The sequence below is a fragment of the Diplotaxodon limnothrissa genome, linkage group LG5, assembly GCF_057381915.1.
Source record: "Diplotaxodon limnothrissa isolate DT_005_m linkage group LG5, D_limnothrissa_male_GT1.1, whole genome shotgun sequence".
In the NCBI taxonomy this organism is placed as follows: Eukaryota; Metazoa; Chordata; class Actinopteri; order Cichliformes; family Cichlidae; genus Diplotaxodon; species Diplotaxodon limnothrissa.
Window position 1 is genome coordinate 21,041,283 of NC_140600.1, and position 20,020 is coordinate 21,061,302.

The following is a 20,020-nucleotide window of genomic DNA, read 5'->3' on the forward strand; positions in this document are numbered from 1 at the left end:
TCTGCTCCTTCACCTCATGACCAACAAAGACAGAAGTTAATCATTCAGAGGAGAGCATGGAAGTATTAACAAAGAAATTTCCTTTTTTCTTTCGCTCATTTTTGGGAAGAGTAAAGCGTCTCTCAGGCAAAAGAACTGCTTTGACATTCTGTCAGTAAGAAGCAGAGTTATGCAGTCAGATTATATCACTCGTATGCATTTTCCATTACAAGGCCCAGCCTTGTGCTCGAGTCTTCTGTGAAGAATGACAGTGCAAAGCAGGCAGATGAGGCAACCTTTTGAGGATGTGTTCAATTCAGTGAGTCTATAAATACAATCCTGGGCATGCACCGGAAAGGTCTGAGCCTGCAGGAAAGGCTCAGTTACAGCAGTGTGTTTGGTCAGATGGCGTCATGCAGTTTTTGAAGAACAAACTTTGCCTGCAAGTCTGGCAAAAGGGGTGGCTTGGAGGAAGCTACACAGCTACACCGCTGACTGTGTAGTTACTTTGCTTCTTTTTTTTTCTTGCAGCCCAGCCCAATGCTGCATTGTAATAGAATAAAAATGTCAAACTGACAAATGGTCATATAACTTTGGCTGCTGAAGGTGCTAGGGACATAAGAAAAGAACAAGGAAAGGGGGGAGCATGTGTCACACGGTGAAGAATGAAGGCTCATTAGCATTCAACAGTCAGACATGCAGTAAATAATATTTTGGAAAATGAGCCTCTAATCTAGTTGACTTTCTAAACAAGCCATAGTCTATTTGAATACATTTTTTCTGTGTTGGATGAATGTTAACAATGTCCTTGTTGCTTTTTATATAATTTCCTCTTGTTTTCTGAACTGCACTTTATTTATTTTGCCTAAATTAAGCCCTCGGCTTCTTAACGAGAATAGGAATAACAACACAAAGAAAAAACTGAGAAAATACAAACTTACACATTAGTTCATACAACTCCAGAAAGCACAAGTTTTATCACTGAGTAAGCATTTCAAGCCAAATACAGACACTTCATTTGATTTCAATCCTTTTCTTCCCCCTCCTTCAGGGAAATAATCATTCTGTTCAACTCACGCAGGTCTGTACGTCGCCCCATCTGTGTCTGGGAAAATGTCTCTTTTGTAAAGTTTAGTACTTTGTACCAGTTGACTTTGTAGAATATTTGTGATTTCCCATTGTTCAGTGCATGTAGCGCTATGAAACTTTGACACACAGAACTTGTAAATATTATCTAAAAAAGAAAAGAGAATAAAAAGCTATAGGAAAATGTCTATAATGAGCAGTTTTGAAGCAGATTTCTCATTTTACTGACTGATGCTTAATAAAGACAATAATCCAGTGTTGGTCCCGCGAGTCTCACTCTTCTTGTAAGACAGTTCATTATTTAAGCACAGAATTCTTTATTTCGATGCCCGTGGCTCTTGTGGTCCTCCATACATAACAACGTGTGACAGCAAACTGCAGTGACTGCACAAGCCTGAGCTAAAGGGTCGAGGATAAACACTGCTTGTTTTATACAATAGCTCCCTCTAGTGGTATGTTTTCGTATCCATTAAGATGTGTACGGATCCGATGTCTCTGACTAAACTTTCAGGAGTGGGAGGTTAAGTTTCCCATGACGCCACATGTGAAACACGGACTGTTGTGGAGAGGTTCACCAGTAAGTTCATATAGAGAAATACTGAGCAGATTTGGTGCAACTCTCCACAGCAGTCTCAGTATGCCATTAATTTACATGGAAGAACAAACTGTATTTCCTGCATCAAACACAGTACATCTAGTTTTAATGATGAGTGACCAGTGAAGTTTCCATTCTGTGCCAGCAATGACCACCAATACCAACATCAACACTTAATTACTTGTTGATTATTTTTACAGTTATTATTTTTATTGCATTTTTCAAAATCTTAAGGTGACGTGGATATCAATTCAAGGTAAAAAATATGCATCCAACTGTCCATTTTCTTCCATAATGGAGCAAACACTATTAGAACACTGGGACCAGAACAATATTTTTGCTTGACTAATGAGCCCATGCTTTGGCGAGATACTCAACCCCAAGTTTGGTCTAATGGATCCATTGTAGTGTAAGTGTGAATGCATGAAAGCAGTATATGAACAATATGGGAAAGAGCAGAGACACAATTTAATTTAATGACATACAGTAGTGGGGTTACAAACACACTGGGTGTGCAAAGACAGGAATGGAGAAGAAGTGCATCATGGGAAGTCCCACATTCTACTTTTAGGATCTCTCTGAACCACCAGGAAGTGTGCAGTCTGAGAACGAAGTGCTCTGATTGGACAATATGGTATTATCGGGCCTTTAAGATATGATGTGGTCTGATTGTTCAAGAGTTTTATGCGAGGAGACAGGTTTTATATTCACTTCTGGATTTAACAGGAAGCCGATAAAGAGAAGTTGATATAGGAGAAATGTGATCTCATTTTCTAATCCCTTTTAATATTGTCACTGTAGAGATTTCTATGGAAGGTTCACTCTAAAAATTTTATAGTCTAACCATTTTAAAAAGAAGGTTTACAAGATCGTAGTGAGCCTTGCTATGATGTATGTTTGGAGGCGGTGGGACTGAAAAAAAGGACAGGAGGCTAAGATGGAGGTGGCAGAGTTGAAGATGCTAAGATTTTCATTGGGAGCAAGCAGAATGGACAGGATTAGAAATGAGTGTATCAGAGGGACAGCTCAGGTTGAGTGGTATGGAGTAAAGTTACAGAAGCAAGGCTGAGATGGATTGGCCATGTGCAGACGAGAGATAGTGGACAAAATGGATAAAGGATGCTGAATATGGAGCTGCCAGGCAGGAGGAAAAGAAGACGACCGCAGAGGAGGTTCAGGGATCTAGTGAAGGAGGATGTGCAGAGGGCTGGAGTGACAGAGGAAGATGCTAGTGATAGGGTGAGATGGAAGCAGATGATCCCCTAAAGGGAGCACCCAAAAGAAGAAATTGTTAAAGACTATAAGCAAACAACAAAAACTATTTTTCAGTGACTGTAAAAGTTATGTTACATCATTCTACACCATGACCGAGGTTGTGAAAAGGATTAAGCTACAGTAAACGCCAGCAACAACCTTAACTGAAGTAGTCATGTCTGTTACACGAGCACTGCAATAACACAAAAACATTAAGTGTGACCTACAGCAGATCACGAGAAAATATTCCAAGAATATGAGTTTATGAAAAACGCTACTTATTAGAGATTTGTGCGCACATGATGAACAGTTTATCAGCTTAACATTTTGTACAGAGTTGGATAATCCACCTCACATCATGGATCAGGAATAACTTCTATACTAAGATGAAAGGAGAGGAATGTATATCATAAAGTCGTTTACTGTAGTAACTGTGACACGTTTAAACTAAAGGTTATAAGTCGCACTTTGAAATAAGACCCTGTTTATTTATTATAAGGAGGACAGATTTTTTTTCTTTTACCTCAAAATGTATAATTAGAAAATAGTCATAATAATTAATACTTTTAAAATATTTTTAATAAATAAAATAAAAATATATAAGTTAAACTCTTAAAATATTTCATTTAAATTAAATACAAAAATAAAATCTACACTTGAAATAATAAACATTTTGTGAACTTACAAAACTGCACAGCCTGCTTGATGAGGCTTCCGTGCACGTTTGTTGATTGGTTACGTCATGACTTCGAGGTCAGCTGTCTTCTTCGCCAAGTGTTTGCATTGTAACACCTATTCCGATGGTCATAAACGCCGACAGAAACCGTATTATATTAAAATGACCGAAAGCAACAGTGAGACTACTAAAACGTTTATATGAGCAGATTCCCCCCGAAAACTTTTTGATTCTAAACTACGATGAAAACATGAACCCAAAACTAAAATAACAGCTCAGAAAGTAAAAGACTGCAATAACTCTGGGTCCACTGAGTGTTATCGTAATCCCTGCCTCAATCCCACAGCCGCTCTTTATGAGTGTATTCAAGCGAGTCACTCAGCTCTTCATTTATCAAACAAAAAGCTGCTCTATTGGCGGCCGCCATCAGCCGACCGTCCTATAATCCGGCACAGTTACATAAAACAAGCCTCCAACCCCAACGTCACACGGAGAGGTAACTACACTCCAAAGCGTGGCATTCTTTTTTGTGTGACTCGTTGGCTTCTCCTGGACGCAGAAGGAGCAGGTGTGTCTAAGCGTCATGATTGTGTTAGTAGACTTGTTGCTGATGCTAATCGACCTAACCGGCTCTATCCTGAGTGCCATCCTGCAGACTTTCCTTCGGCCGAGGCTTAAATGCATCGATGGGGAGCTGTGTCTGATCACGGGAGCCGGGGGCGCGCTGGGTCGGCTGTTCGCCCTGGAGTTTGCCAAAGAGGGGGCCCACCTGGTGCTGTGGGACTGCAACGCGGCTGCCAACGAGCAGACTGCCAGGCTGGTGCGAGAACTGGGCGTCCGGGTGCACACCTACACGGTGGACCTGTCCAAGCGTCGGAACATTTACGAGACAGCGAACCGGGTGAGAGCGGAGGTCGGGCATGTCTCCATAATGGTCAACAACGCAGGCGTAGTGGCTGGACGGAGGCTGCTGGACTGTCCGGATGAGCTTCTGGAGAGGACTCTGCTGGTGAACTGCCACGCGCTTTTCTGGGTGAGAGCTGATGCTTTTTTTACGCACACATTCGTGAACCACCACTTTAAAGAAAAAAAATTAATGGGCGATCCACCGGTCTCACAGGAGTTATGTAACACCCATTTAGTGTCCTCCTCGCTGGTTCCGGTTGGACTTGTGCACTGATGTGTCATAATGATGATCATAACTCATGTACACATGTAAATAAAAACACGCTACAAGCCAGCATCAAGTTAGGTACGTGATCCTGCTTTTGATCCTCCTAAAGCCTCAATCTGCTGCTCATAAAATAAGTGACAATTAGCGGATTTGCGTAAAATCGACGAGAGACAAACGGTGGGCGGCTTTTCTCTTTATTGTTATCAAATAAGCTACACCTGATCCGTCAAATGAGACTTGTTTCTCTCCTGTTTAACCACGTGTTAGCTTTTATTCCAAGTTTCACTGTTTGAATACATATTCATAGCACAAATACAGTATCAGTTAAAGTCATAAAGCTGTGAAACATCGACAACGTCCCATTTTCAGTTTTCAAAACCAAGATCCTCCAAACAATAAAACCAACCTTCATGTGCATATTCCCATATCTTCGTAGGTTTTGGGGGGTTGGTATGTAAATACACAAGCTATTTTACACTAAAGCCTACCTGGAGTCAACTATTTTTCTCTGCATGTCTAATCAAGAGTTCATTTGCCATTAATAGCCTTTCTTTGGGAATGTCCTCACTTGACTTTTTGCCCCATTAAATGGCTTTTAAAGCATTCTTAAATTGCATTTAAAAGGAGCTTCTGTGCAAGTTTGCAGCTCCATATTTTTATTGTTGGACTTTGTAATTGTCTTGTGAACTTGGCCTGATGCAGCCTGACGGTTCCTCGTCTGTCTTAAACAAGCCCTTTTAGCTCCTATATTTTTAAGTCCTCTGTCTTTTAGCATACTTTGCTCCAGAGCTGTGTGCAGGTACTGATGTCTCTCTCTCTCTATGATGTCACACAGAGCCAAATGCCCAAAAAAACAGTGTGAGAAAGGTAATTTATAACAGTCTGGAGTCTGAGTACTTACTTCTAAATATCATCACTGCACGAGATCAAAATAAGGAAAAGCACAATAATTCCACTTTAATTTCTGAAAAGTTGTAGACACATAAAGTATGCAAATCAGATTTTGAGCTTTAAGCAAAGGTTTATGGTTCCTGGCCCCCATGATAAGCTTTACTGCTTCACTTACTGCTGCAACCTTCCTAATTTCACCCAACAGATGACGAAAGCGTTCCTGCCACGGATGAAAGAACAAAATCACGGCCACATCGTGACCGTCGCCAGTGCACTTGGACTGTTCAGCACTGCCTGCGTTGAGGTACCCTGCAAAGGACTGTTCGAGCACAAACTTAACAGAAATACTTTCCAAAGCGTATGTTAACTGACCCGACAACTCATTTAAAGGCTCCTCTCTCTGGTCTTTCTACTTCCCCCTACAGGATTACTGTGCTAGTAAATTTGGAGCTGTTGGATTCCACGAGTCACTGACACATGAGTTGATAGCAGAAGACCTGAATGGCATCAAAACCACTTTAGTATGTCCTTATATTGTAGACACAGGGATGTTCGCAGGCTGTGAAATCAGGTGAGATGCAATTATTCACAACTGGAGCTTGCTGGGTGGTAATAATGAAGTAAAGCTGCATTTCAGTATGTCCTTTAATGCCTCTGTATTGCATTTACCAGGAAAGAGCTTCGCAGCATAATTCCACCTCTTGAGCCTCTCTACACTGTGCAGCAGTCTATGAAAGCCATCCTAGCAGAACAGCAGATGATCTGCATTCCTCGTCTTATGTACATCCCCTTTCTTGCAAGAGCGTAAGTACTAAGTGGATTATATGACATGATCAGCTGCTTTTACCAAGGCTTAAATTAATATGGGGCTTTTGTTTTCCATTTCTTGATGGATGTACAATAGAGCATGTTAGCTCATATAAGTACTTGGGCATCTATATTGACACAATGTTGATGTTTTTTTGTTTTTTTTAATGTGAAAAATTGCCTCATAGGCGCAGATTGTTTGGCGTGAGCTCTAAAGTTTACTTACAGTAAAGTCAAAATCAACAATTGAGAAACAGGTAAAAATTGCCATGAAAATCATAGGAAACAAAGAACACCGGTCTCTCAAACCAAAATATGAGAAAGCTGTTGTTCATCAGGTTCAGAAAATTGTTGATGATCCATCCCATTTCCCTTTTCAAGAGTTATTTCTCTCATGGAGACTGTATAGAGCACTGATGTCAAACTTATTTTGAATGAGATGATCTAAATAGGGCGGGGCCAGTGAGGCTATCCTGTCTGCTACTGAAAACGGTTAAACTACACATTTAATCCCTGAGACGTCTAAACAATGTTCCTCAGCTTTTCTACATGATAAAGAAATGCTTCTGTAGTAAATGAAAGAAATCAGTCAGCATGACTCTTTGGGGTTAAACTGTCAGAGAAAAAAAAAAAATCAAACAGCTGTGGTAGCTCATTGCACACACTGTGCTATAATTTAAAAAAACGAAGTTTCTGTTACTTTACGGGAAATATCCTACTGTGGACACATTGTAAAAATTTGGCTCTTTTAATTGCTTATCTTTTACTTCATTATTTTATCAGCATGAAAAAGCTGTTAAACCTATTCAAATGCATTTTAAAGGTCAGAAACTCGTGCCCTTCTTCACATTTTCCAAAGCTGCCAATAGTGGATCAGATTGGAGCCTTTGCTGGGCCGATTAAGCCCCTTGGGCCTTATGCTTGACTCCTGGTATAAAGCAACCAACTGTAAAGCAAACCGCTATAAGCACTTAGTCCTCTCAAAATCTATTGTACTTCTAAATAAAGGCTTGGAACAGTTTAAAAGGTCTGGAATTTATCACAGCGTACCTGAATGTTTGCTGGAGTTGCATTACAGGAAAGAGGTTTAATTTGTTGGTTTTTATTATGTGTGCAGCCATTCAGCACTGCATACCCAAGAGGAAAAGAAATCCCAGTTTTAAAACAAAGTTCATTCTTTTTTTCCTTCTAGCTTACTACCTTGGGAGGCAAATGTTGCAACGTATCGCTTCATGGGAGGCGACAAGTGCATGCTACCATTCATCAAGAACATTGAAATGAAGACCTCCAACGGCCATACCAAATTGTGCTAACGTTTCTGATGGTGTCTTTATAATATTCTGTGAAAATCTGCTTACGTTCGTTTTTTCCAGGACTTCCCAAAGGCAAAATTGTATGAAGCAATTTGTCGTGAATGCTGAGCTGTTTAAGTATCCACTGCTGATGCTAAAGGGCCTCGCAAATGAAATAAAAACAATTCACAACAGTGTGGATAGAATAGCGACTGCAGTGATAACAGATCCATACAAGTGCCTCTTTTTATTCACATTAACAAACAGTGCAGAAACAACAAAGACATTAACAAATAAAGGGAAACATGCAACAGAAAAATATTAAGCTTTATGTTTGAGCCACAGACTACAGCCTCATAACCGTAAAAAGGAAGTCAAACATACAAAAGAAATTATTTAAACCCTCCTGTTTGAAATACATGTTCAGCGTCCCACACGTTCAATTTCTTTTATTTATTTTTACATCTGCTGCTGTTGCTGATGTTTTTGAAATAAACTGGTAAGTGCTTCACAACCTGACATTCAAATCCTTGTTAGCCTTTATCACATGAAAAGAAAAAGGCCCAGATATCTTAAAGTAATTCAGTTTTGGTCGTGTTCCTTTTTTCCTTTTCTTAAAAGAAAAACCTTAAAATGACTTCCATTGGAGTACACACCCTGAATTCAGGCAAAATTTACTTCTCTGGTAAATCCATTTAACTTTCAGATCTCGAGTTCAACTGAAGCAGGTCTGTCATTGTGGCTATTCCTGCAGGGTACTGAGATTTTGCTTTGGTTTTAAACCAGCTGCACAGTAGCCGCCTGTAAGTAGCCCTGCAGGAAGTGGAGAGCTTCTGCATTCAGACTCGTGCTCAGCATTGAAGGAACCTGCACAGAGGGGGAGGGGGGTACAATGTTTATCAATATGGTTTCCAAAGTGACAATTCTTGGATTCCAAACACATTGAATCAAACCAGAAAAAGAACAAAACTGCCTGCATTTGTGAACTTACCCTTCCAGGGCAGGCAGTAGAAAGCTTGTGCAGTGACTGGGCCAGCAGGATTTTTGGATTGCCAACAGCATCTCCAATTGGGTCGTGCTCCTTCTTCCCGGCAAAGGCCAGCTGTGAGAAGGCAGTCTGATAGCCCGGTGTGTCTTCGATGTCAATGAAGTGCTCATCGTCTGGGATGCTGTCGTCTTCAGGAAGCTCAAAGAAACCGATGAGGGCCTGGAGCAGTGGGGTCCTGAAGAGATACAATAACTCGTCTTTGTTTTACTCAGGACAACAAATAAACATTGGTATCTACTAATATGTAATATTCCCAGCAGCCATCTCCCCAAGGAGGAACAGGAGGAGTGCTGTGGGTTACGTGTGCGTGTTTGTGGTCCCAAATCCTTTAGTGGGACCTTTGCTTACATCCCAGCATCATCTGGCATTTTCCAGAGAACACCTGAAGTGCAAGGAGCCCATTATTTCCCATAGCGTCTTCAGACTCATGTGCTCAGTGTGAACTAGGGCTGCCACAATTTGTCGACTAGTCATGATTATGTCAACTATCAAAATCGTCAAAGATTAATTTAATAGTCATCTGAAGCTTTGTAAGATCCTGAAAGATGCAGGAATAAGTAGCAGGATTTAAGAGTGTAATAACTGACTGAAACAGAAGAAGGCAGCACTGCATGTACAAGGATGCCAGCTGCTGTTAAACCCCGAAGAAGAAAAATGAGTCTCCGGTATCGTAGCGTGTCCAAATTCAGGGGCCGCATCTTTTGGAGGCCACATTTGTTGGCCGATTACGTTACAGCAACGCAAGGAAGGCTGTCCAAATTCAAAGACTCCTCCAAATTTGTCCTTCATTTCCAGTTTCCAACAATGGTGGCAGCTACTGAGTTTTAATATTACTCTTTCTTGGTCACAAAATAAACTTTTAACTTATTTTCAGGTGAGAATGTAGCTGTGTGAACTTTAAATATCTGCTTGGTTTATTAAGACACCAGATTTTTGCACAAGTGCTCCGATGTTTTTGGAGACACCTGTTACCCACTAGCTCGATAGCTAGCCGGGGGTTCAAGCCTCACTAGAGCCGGCGAGAACAAACTCCCGGCACATTGTTTTCAGATCCCCGCTCAGATCTTCTGCTACTCAGGTTAAACACTTGGATAACTTAAAAATATTTTTGTTTGGCTTTTGTCAGTATTTTACTGAGAAAATGGTTGGCTGAGATTAAAGTTATAATTTTCACACAGCTGAATAAACAGAAAACAGAGAAGGGATTAAACAGAAGTGTGAGATGGTAGAATATACTCCAGTGTCCTGTTATATTTTAGATAGCAAGGAGCAGACGGCTGAGTTTATTAAACTCCACCGAGACAATCTGCAAATTTCATTAAAGGTTTAATAAACTATCATCTTTTTAGTTAGCACAAACCTTAAACACTTTAACCTGTAAGCTAATGATAGTTACATAAGAGCAGATGCATGCTGGTGCAATAAACTTTACGTTTTATGTCCAGGGGATGCATGATCTGATTAGTCGACTATCAAAATAATTGTTTGTGGCAGCCCTAGTGTGAACCTGCTCTCTTTGCAGATGAAGTGGATTCAGAGCGGTTTATAGTTCCTAACTGGACAAGCTGACGTCCCTGAAGTTTAACTGATTTTGGGTTACTGTAATATAATGATCCACTGTCCACTTCAATCTCAGGCAGTGTAAATGAAAAGTGTGCATTGCTGCTGTGTAAAGTTTTTAAATGTTCGAGCTTCATGTTTTCTTACCAGAGTTTCGTGTACTCCGTGTCCATCATTGCAGGACACTCAGTGAGGATCTTTGTAATGCCAACAGCACAGATCTTTTTCTCGACTGGTCCAGACACCTTCTGAACCTCTGGAATAACAATTTTCTCCAGCACCATACCAAACATTCTGCAACACAAAGTCAGTGAATTTAATACACTTTCAAATCGGTCTTTGGTTTGAAATTAAATTACAGCTACTGGTAACTACTGCACTCTATAATCACACACACTTTGCAATGTCATCACTTCAGTCAACTATAGTTTTAATTTTGCCATAAGCACCAGAGCTAGTGAAGAAACTAAAAGAGGTGCATGATTAATTAAGTTTTGACATAAGTGTTACTTTTAAAATAGATCAGCAAAAATTGTGCGTCTTTGCAGTAAGTTTGAAAGCCATCAAATTAGCTTATCAACAGAACTTGTAGCTTCTTTTGTGCAACTGATGGATCAAACAAGATTTTGTTTTGGGGTTTGTTTGTTTTTTGGAACACTTACTTTGGCTGGATGCTGTCAAAAATCTCCTGAAGTGCTATAGCTCCATATTTGACACAATACAAATTGACAAACACCAGGAAACCTATGAGAGGGGAGATAAAAAGGTTCAGTCGCTGGCACTGCTAGAGCAGATTAAAGCTTGAATGTTGCTAATGGTAATGGTATACTAACTCTTGATGAACTTGGTGGTTTTGGAACCTTGTAGCCTCTGGAAGAGCAAAATGAAGATCTGTTTCCTGTACTGAATGAGTGATTCTCTGGCAAAAGAAAGGGAAAACATTAACAACAGCAAAAACCAAAAACCTAAACATTTTTTGCCAAAGACAACACTTTAGAAATGAACCACTGAGGAGAAGATTTATCAGCTTACGGGGGCATGTGCTCTATGATACTGTTGAGAAGGTAAAATCCTTGATGATCATTGGCCTTGGATGCTATAAGCTTTTGGAAAACTCCAAGCAAGCCAGGCTGAGGAAAAAAGTCGACAAACAATAAGAAAAACATGCCATCTTTTTTGCCGAGTAAGAAAACGAGAATCAGAAGAAAACTTGTATAGTTATTTTACTGATTAGCAATTAAAGTACTCAGTTGAGCTAGATTTTAAATTAGTCATCTTCTGGCCAAAAATAAATAAATATTTAAAAAAAATAACTTGTAAATATAAAATTTAAAAGTATTTGTTCGCGAAATTTCAGTGAAGGAGGAGGAGGAGGAGGTTGTGCCATACTCACTATTTTATCAGCAGCAGACCTAGCAATAGTTTCACCTCCCTTCTCCAGGTAAGCCTGAAGGAGGCGCACCAGAGGGGGGATGTTCCCTGTTCGTTCCCAAAGTACAGGCTGCAGCAAATGAGGGAATAAGGCCATATAGGAGGCGGGAATAGAGTTAGAGTGGATCTCTAGGAGGAGAGACATCACCTGGAACACATATGGAAGAAACTCTGCAAAAGAAGACGGATAAAGATGTTGAGTTGTCCCTAAAGAGGCACCAACTGTGTTTTAACACAATCTACACTTAAATAACTGACGTACCCTGAACATCGTTCTGGAGGATCTCCGTGAAGACGGGGAAGAGTGCTTCCTCAAAACTGCTGACTGTAGCGGGGTTCGCCTTGCAGGTGATGCGGACAGACAGGCACAGGGACTCAAACAGGTAGTGGTTAAAGTGAGGTTTGCTGGGATTCTGAAAGCAGACGAAACATTTTTCAATACTTGATGCGTTTCCCCTCAAAACAAATCTATCTGTATCTATAAGTACTAACAAACATTGTGTTACCTTGCTGACTTGGAGAAGCTTATGAGTGAGCTGACCAATCAGCGTAGGGATGTAGGGAACAATGGACTCCTGCAGCAGGGAGAAGCTGCGCATGATGGCTTTGAAAATGAAACGAAAAAAATTAACATGCACAATTAGGCTATGTTATTAACTTTGGACTTCGTGTGACAGTGAGTGAGGAGCATTTAGATAACAGGCAAGTCAGGCTCACCTTTCATAATGTATTCATTTTCTGCAGAACCAGGAAAAGCCAATGCCTTGAACAAGTTGTTGAGCAGCTGTTCAGTACAGGGTGCCATCTCTGCAGCAGTGATACTGATAACACACAAAGAAGAAGACTGACTGCACTTTGGAATCCTTTCATCTTACAGTTTAATACTAAATGGATGGAGAAAACGATACTAACGGGTAATATAGCCACTACTAGGCATGAGTGCTCACAACATTACAGGATTAATACACAGTTTTCCTCTTTAATGATTGAGACAACATTCTAATGAGAATAAATGCTCTTTATTGCAAAGGAAAAAATTAAGTTAATATTAAAATTTACTTCACTAACAGGGTTTGACATACATTTGCGGCTATAACAGACCTGTAATTGTACATGTACTCTTCCTCATCACATCTGTTTTTGATACCAAGATGGTGATGGCAGAAACTCTTATTAAGGCTTCAGTACAGACTTCAGAAAACAGTGAGTATTGAGTAGTGAGCTGATAACTAGTCGCTGTAAGCTTTACCTCAGCAAACAATGATCAAAACAGTCCCTAGTTTGACGTTAGTTACCTTTAACTATCACCAAACATGATGCAACACATTAAAATCTGTTCTTTCCTGGCATTGTGCAAACTTACATCCACACCAAAGGCCATGAAAACTGATTAATCTCCCCACAGAATTAGGGTTGACATTTCCAGGATTTTCCCCAAAATGCTCCACCCTAAATGTCCATGACTTTTGCAGGCTTTTTACAACTGTAGAAACTCTGGTGTTACATTTGGGTAGGGCTGCCACAAACGATTATTTTGATAGTCGACTAGTCACCGATTATTTTTGCGATTAGTCGACTAATCAGATCATCATCCATTGGACGTACAGCGTACAGCTTATTGCACCAGCAGCATCTGGTCTTATATAACTATCATTAGCTTACAGCTTGAAGTGTTTGTGCTAACTAAAAATAAAGACAAGATGGTAGTTTATTAATTTTTAATGAAATTTGCAGATTGTTTCGGTGAAGTTTAATAAACTCCTTGCTTTCTAAAATATAACAGGACACCGGAGTATATTCTCCAGCGTCTCACACTTCTGATAATCAGCTGTCTGCTTGACAGTTTTAGCTGTGCAAAAACTATAACTTTAATCTCAGCCAAACCGATTTACTCAGGAACAAATAAAATACTAAAGAAAGCCAAACTAACATTTTTAAGTTATCTAAGTGACTTATATATATGTTTAACCTGACTAGCGAAAGACGGCGGTGGGTTTGAAAACGATTTGCCGGGAGTCCGGTGTTCTCACGGCTCTAGTTAGCCTTGCCCCCGCCTAGCTAACGAGCTAGTGGGTAACAGACGTCTCCGAAAACGTCGGAGCGCTTTTGAAAATATGTGGTGTCTTGATAAACTGAGCAGATATTTGAGGTTTACACAGCTACATTCTCGCCTGAAAATATGTTAAACGTTTATTTTGTGACCAAGAAAGAATAATAAGAGTAAAGTTAAAACTAACTAGCTGCCGCCATTGTCGACAACTGCGCTGAGCTGCGCTATGAATTCTGGGACACAGCTTCTTCTTCTTCGGGGTTTAACGGCAGTTGGCATCCTTGTACATGCAGTGCTGCCATCTTCTGTTTCAGTCCGTTATTACACTCTTAAATCCTACTACTCATTCCTGCGTCCTTTGTGATCTTACAAAGCTTCAAACGATGCGTCGACTATTAAATTAGTCGTCGACGATTTTAATAGTCGACATAATCGTGACTAGTCGACTAATCGTGGCAGCCCTACATTTGGGAAATGTAAACCTTCTTATATGCTGATTTTAACATGCAGCTTTATTTCATAGATCAGTCCAACTCATTAACCACTAATTTAAATTTATGTTCTGTATCACTTGTTTGTTTGTTTTTAACTCAAGAAATGGCGATGGACAAAATGGGACTATAGAGTCTTGCATTGTGTGTGCACTAAAGATGGCACTGCTTAAAAACAATTGGTGTTATAACCAATTTGCACCAACACAATTTGCAGTGCACTCTTTTCTGCTCCTTTCTCGGGTTAAAAAGCCAAAACATCCCCACAGCAGTCCTCTGACCTCCCTTTGTTCTCGGCGTTTTGAGCCTTGGGCCGTGTCTGCTGGGGTGTCTTCTTTGGTAACACCACTGCTCGAGTTTTAATCAACATTTTTTACTTTCGGTTTTTTCTATTATCCCTCTCACACTTTCAACATACTGGGGCATACAGCTACAGTAACACGTCCTGCTGCCAGATGCTTCTCCTATGCTCTGTGCTGCATGCATCAATTTAACCCAACATGGCTCTATTCCAGCCACATGACTGGTTCAGCATTATTGTCACTATAATTGGCCTTTTGTGTTGCCTATCAAAACATGGATGGAAAGAAGTTCCATTAACTTTGCCTTACATGTCTATCAAAGATGATAATTATTATTCATGTGTTACAATATTATTTGATACTTACAGTGTTGTGTTGTTGGGTCCCCTCATAGTGAACAGTCTCTCCAAAGCATGTGCAGCATAAGTGTGCTCCACTGTGCTCTCTGCCTGCAGGTGAGTTATTAGTAGAGGGACTGCCTGCAGCAGCTGCTCTTTAGGAAGCTAAAGACAAAAAAAAAAGAAAAAAAAAAGATAGAAGCACTCTCGGTATTGGATTTTTTTTTTTTCTGAAACTGAGCTGGTCATTGGGGAGGGAAAAAAGCAGGAAGTCATACCTGGCTTCTGAAGATCATGACATACTTGATGGCATCAGCCTTCAGCACTGGGAACTCATTAACTACAATGAAAATGACATGAAGAAAATTCACATTTTCGTTTGTAAATGGCAGAACATTTACACAATATCTCAAAATCTTTAGGATCTCAAAATGAATAGTATCTCTATCATCCAGCTGGTTACAGAGGAATAAATGTGAAGAAACTGCTGTATCGCACAGGCATTGGCACATTAAGATGTGAAGTATTAGCAGTTTTCTTACCATTGGGGGATTTTAAATCAGGGAGAATGTGGTTCACAAAGAACTCTGTCAGATTCACCAGTTCGTTGGCTTGTGTTATTCCATGCTGTTTGGATAAGATAAAGGATTTCACATTTAACACAAATGTTTTAGCAGTTACATATGATATACATCAAATTCAATAACTTTGGAGTGCGTATGTCAACCACACCTTTTGTGTCTGGGCTTTCGATGCCAGCGATGTGACCAAATAGATGGCAGCATCCTTGTGTTTCCAGTTCTCCCGAGGTGTCTTGGCGTACTCGGCCAGCATCGAGTTCACGTAGCCGGAGAAGATTGCTGTGACTGGTCCCTCAAAAAATTTACAAAGTCCTCTCACCAAATCACACGCAGCCCTACGGCGAGTGTCGATGTCTGAGAAAGGATGGCAAAATAGGATTATCATCAAACATTTTGATAAAATGTTTTATAACAACTATATAACATCATTATACCTTTTTAAGATCATTTTAAATTAAGTAAAAAGCAAAACTTTTTTCATTCAAATTTAATTTAAGAGATGGTGATGCATTTTTACCAGATCCCTCCAGGTCTCTTCGGATGTACTCCTCTGAGTTATCTTCAAAGGCCTCCTCATCCGCACCTAATCCGACATTAAATGTCAATCTGGTCAGTGACACTCAGCACATAAGCATGTGTGTATCCAAGAAAGCAGCGCCCTGAATCTCTAAGCACTTCCAGGTGTAATTTGATGGCTTACTTCTGAACTCCATGTTGGGCACAATGACCTTCTCACAAATGCTTGTGAGTGTATTCTGGTCCTCAAACAGATGCTTATAGTGTGGCCTTTCACAGACCGATGCCAAGAACTGGATAGCATTGCTTACGAGCTGCAACAAAGACAAGGTGAACTGTAAGTATGGGCTAAGTGAACTTCAAAAATAACAGAAACACAGTCAGGTCTCACTGTTCTCACCAGGTCATATTTGACTTCCTGGCCAGTAGAAACTAGAAGGTTCCAGATTGCAGTAACAAAGCGTGGCAGGTATGGCTGAAATTCCTCATCGTACTTCTGAGCATAAAGAGCCGCATTGTCACAGATCTGAGACTTCAGCAGCTCCAGGAGACCTGCCTCCTCCTCGTCCTGGGAGACGCACACAAATGTCAGAAACACTTTTGCAATAAGTGATTAAACTATGTTGCAGTAAATGTAAAGGAGAAGATAACTCACATCTGTTTGTAAAAGTTTATTATCCAAAGTCAGTAGGCCATGGAAATTGGTCATCCAGGTTTCCATATGGTCTTCAAAAAACTCTGGAAGGTCCTGTGTGACACGGCAGAGTTTACTTGCAGTGCACATGAATAAATTCCTAAACAGACTGAAGCTAACCAGATGTTACTGGCAACATAGTAGTGCTACCTTTTTTGTAACTATCCTGACTTATCAATAATTACTATACAACTACATTAAAAATTTTTTTTTTTTAATATTATTATTTCAAAGAACTGACCTGAAAGTTAAGACTGTAGAAAAGCTTGGCGATAAGTGTGAGTGATGAGAAGAGGACCTTCAAGGCATTGACATCTGTAGCATGAGTTTGACACAGCTCGATTGTGGCCTGCAATAAAGACAGATGTATTCCTAAACCTTGTTTAAAAGTTTTATTTTGTTAGGTGTTACATAACATTTGGTTTAATTGCGATAACAAACCTTGAATAGTTCAGTCAGAGGTAGCGCAAACGTGTCCAGAACCAGTTTTATCTCAGACCAAAGCTCATTTGACTTGAACTCATGGCGATACCTTAAAAAGAAGAAAAGGTGCAGAACACATTAAATTGTTTTATGAAAACAGATTCATAAAAGATTTTAAAATCACTGAGAAGAGAGTTCTACCTCTTGAAGAGTGAATGTGCAGTGCGCAGCACACCGTTGATGATGTGGAAATCTCCACTTCTGAAGCGAGTCACCATCTCTGTTAGAAGGTCTGGCCATTTTTGTGGAAAGTCTTCACGTCCTATGATGCTGATGGCATCACTTAACTGTGAAGACAGATTGGACACATGAGTAGGAGTGAATTTATGGATATTCTTCCTTTGCTTTAAAGTACACCTTTTAGGGACAATGGCGTGTTGGGACGCACCTGTTTCTGAATCTGTTCCGGGCTGCTCAGCATCAAATTTACAATGTTTGCTTTTATTGCCGTTCGGTCAGGATCAGAGATTTTGTTGGGTTCATCTTCAACCTGTGAGTAAACAAACCACAGAATTAGGCCAGCATAAACAAACCTGCTCACAGGTGTTAAATTGTATTACACACAAACTTTTCGAGAACCTCAGCAGACACATGACAAAATCAAAACAATTATTAATGGAATAAAGAGGAAAAAAATCTTAATCTAGATCACTACAACCGATCAGCTTTATACTGTGCTGTTAAAGTGCTGAATACACTGCCTATGTAGTGCCATGCCGGTGTAAATGAATGGCAATGCATTTTTAACTGCCCCCACCCCTGGACTGCGAAGCTGAAGGGCTTATGCCACACTGCTAACACTGAGGTATTTTATGTGCATGGGAGAGACAAAGGAGACTGTTTCTTTCAGTTTAGCAAGCAGATAACAAAAGTGAACTCTAACAATTTCAAATGGACCTGGGTTCAATGATAACACAGTGTATTTCTATTCAAAGATATTAAACATGTGCAGAGAAAAACACTTTCAATCAGGCTGTTATTCAGCAAGACTCACAATTCTCCAGTTTCTCTTTATATAATTTTTGAATGTCACAGCAGCACAGACGCGGATCACGTTGTCCTGGGACTTCTCCAGCAACGTGAGAAGTAACAGTGGATAGTTCTGGTTTCCTTCTACAGATTCAAGAAACTTTTCAGCTGTAAGGGAGGAAAAAAATGTTGTAAAGGAAGTATTAGAGCAAATATTAGAGTAAATGAAGTAAATAAATTATTCATAGCTCAATAAATAAGTGAACAACAACATTCATTGTAAACTCCTTTTTGATATGCAAGCTGTCATTATAGTGTATTACCAGGACGTCTGACTGTTGGATCTGGGTCGAGGGTTTTTCTTAGGAACTGAGTCAGGGTCTGTAGGTTCGCATCATTCAGCTCCATGATCAAAACTACAAGGGAGTGGAAAAAAGACTGAAAGAGTAAATTACTGAAAAACAAAAAGTGCGTTGCAAGAGACTAAATGCAGTACCTCATATAGGTTGACAACATGTAACGATCTAACTAAATCTACAACATTTTTAGCAATGCCTTAAAACCTGTGCATTGTTTCCAGCAAAATAACATAAAAGTTCCCATGTGCATACGTAATTTGACTTGGTTTGATTGAAAGCCGTTTCATTGCTCTAACAACCCAACTTAACTCTTGACTCCTAAGTTTACAGTGTGTCTGCTAGGCTAAATCATTCATGCATTCATTTTAGCCTGGTAGCAGCTAAGCACTATAGACTGCCAATGCCAGATTGAGGTAATGTAGCCATAATTTGGCACCGCTGCTGACTCCAGATCGGTTTATGCGGCGTAGCGTCTGAGCTAGCAGGCTAAAGGCTGTCTAGTCTCCTGCGAGTTTTAATATAAGCACATGGCCGTCGCAGATTCGCATGTATTGGACAGTATGCAAGGTCTACGTTATATTAAACCATTTCATCACTGTCCCGAACAAAGCAAAAAGGGGAAAAAAAGCATATTCAAAGCAAGATGGAAAGCAGGATCTCGATTCCAGTGAATAGACTGATCCAGCAGCCGGTCCTGTCCAAGTCATCCAGCTACAGTTAGCACTAGCTTGCTAATGTGTTTGCTGCTAACCATAAAGTTAGCTAATTTCTGAACAATATGAATTTCCTCTTAAGTTATTGAACCGTAACAAATGTCAGACACTGAATTAACTGTCACTGAATACCACAACTGTTAAAGCAGTGGGACGCCTTACCGTGATAGTTAGTTTAATTTAGGATGGGATGGAGAGCCACCACAAGTCGTACAGACGTACCGCTTCCCGAGCCAGCTTTCAAATACCTTGAGTAAAAGGAACTGCGCGGTTAGAGTACTGCGCAAGCGCAGATGTCACGCCAACGTCGTAAGGCACGCCCCTTGTCTAGGTTTAAGTGTAGCAGCACTAAACGGTTATTTACAATGTTCCTGTTGAGGTGGAAGTCGGGGTGGGTTTAAAAAAAAATCCATTTTGGCTTGAATAACGCAACATACATTCATCAAATCCTAAATCTATTTTTAAATATAAATGTATTATGCCAGAAATGCCTGAATTCCAACAACCACCAAACAGCTAAAACAACAAATAAGAGCAGGTAAACGGATTCCGCAAAAAGATATAAACACAATACGCGGACCCGACACATCAGTGAGATGTAGGCTGTCACTCGATGGCACGTAGGCTACTGACATGCCGTCGGGGTTGGAAGCCTCATTCTGATGCTCCAACAAAAGTTCACTGAATCAGAAGCAAAAGAAGATCAAAACTACGCTTCACATTTGATAAAT

At 40.2% G+C, this 20,020-nt stretch overlaps 2 protein-coding genes across 2 annotated transcripts; one reads left to right on the top strand and one right to left on the bottom strand.

Annotated features, from left to right (window-relative positions):
- The first annotated feature begins 4,173 nt into the window (after positions 1-4,173).
- Positions 4,174-7,775, top strand: LOC146632208 (retinol dehydrogenase 10-B-like). Its single transcript, XM_085354169.1, has 5 exons — positions 4,174-4,623; positions 5,861-5,959; positions 6,081-6,226; positions 6,328-6,459; positions 7,655-7,775. Exons 1-5 carry the CDS (start codon positions 4,174-4,176, stop codon positions 7,773-7,775), a joined length of 948 nt encoding a protein of 315 aa, XP_085210295.1.
- Positions 7,776-8,078: 303 nt separating this feature from the next.
- Positions 8,079-19,518, bottom strand: cse1l (CSE1 chromosome segregation 1-like (yeast)). The gene is made up of 25 exons (XM_085354171.1): positions 19,452-19,518; positions 18,541-18,633; positions 18,243-18,385; positions 17,637-17,738; positions 17,390-17,535; positions 17,207-17,297; positions 17,007-17,114; positions 16,727-16,819; positions 16,472-16,639; positions 16,256-16,385; positions 16,073-16,138; positions 15,707-15,909; positions 15,517-15,601; positions 15,253-15,314; positions 15,003-15,139; positions 12,511-12,614; positions 12,300-12,397; positions 12,056-12,206; positions 11,756-11,964; positions 11,395-11,492; positions 11,196-11,281; positions 11,025-11,106; positions 10,510-10,656; positions 8,746-8,977; positions 8,079-8,621 (listed from the first exon to the last, which is right to left on the bottom strand). The coding sequence occupies exons 2-25, from the start codon at positions 18,623-18,625 to the stop codon at positions 8,532-8,534; spliced, it is 2,916 nt and encodes a 971-aa protein (XP_085210297.1). The 5' UTR covers positions 18,626-18,633; positions 19,452-19,518; the 3' UTR covers positions 8,079-8,531.
- Positions 19,519-20,020: the final 502 nt, after the last annotated feature.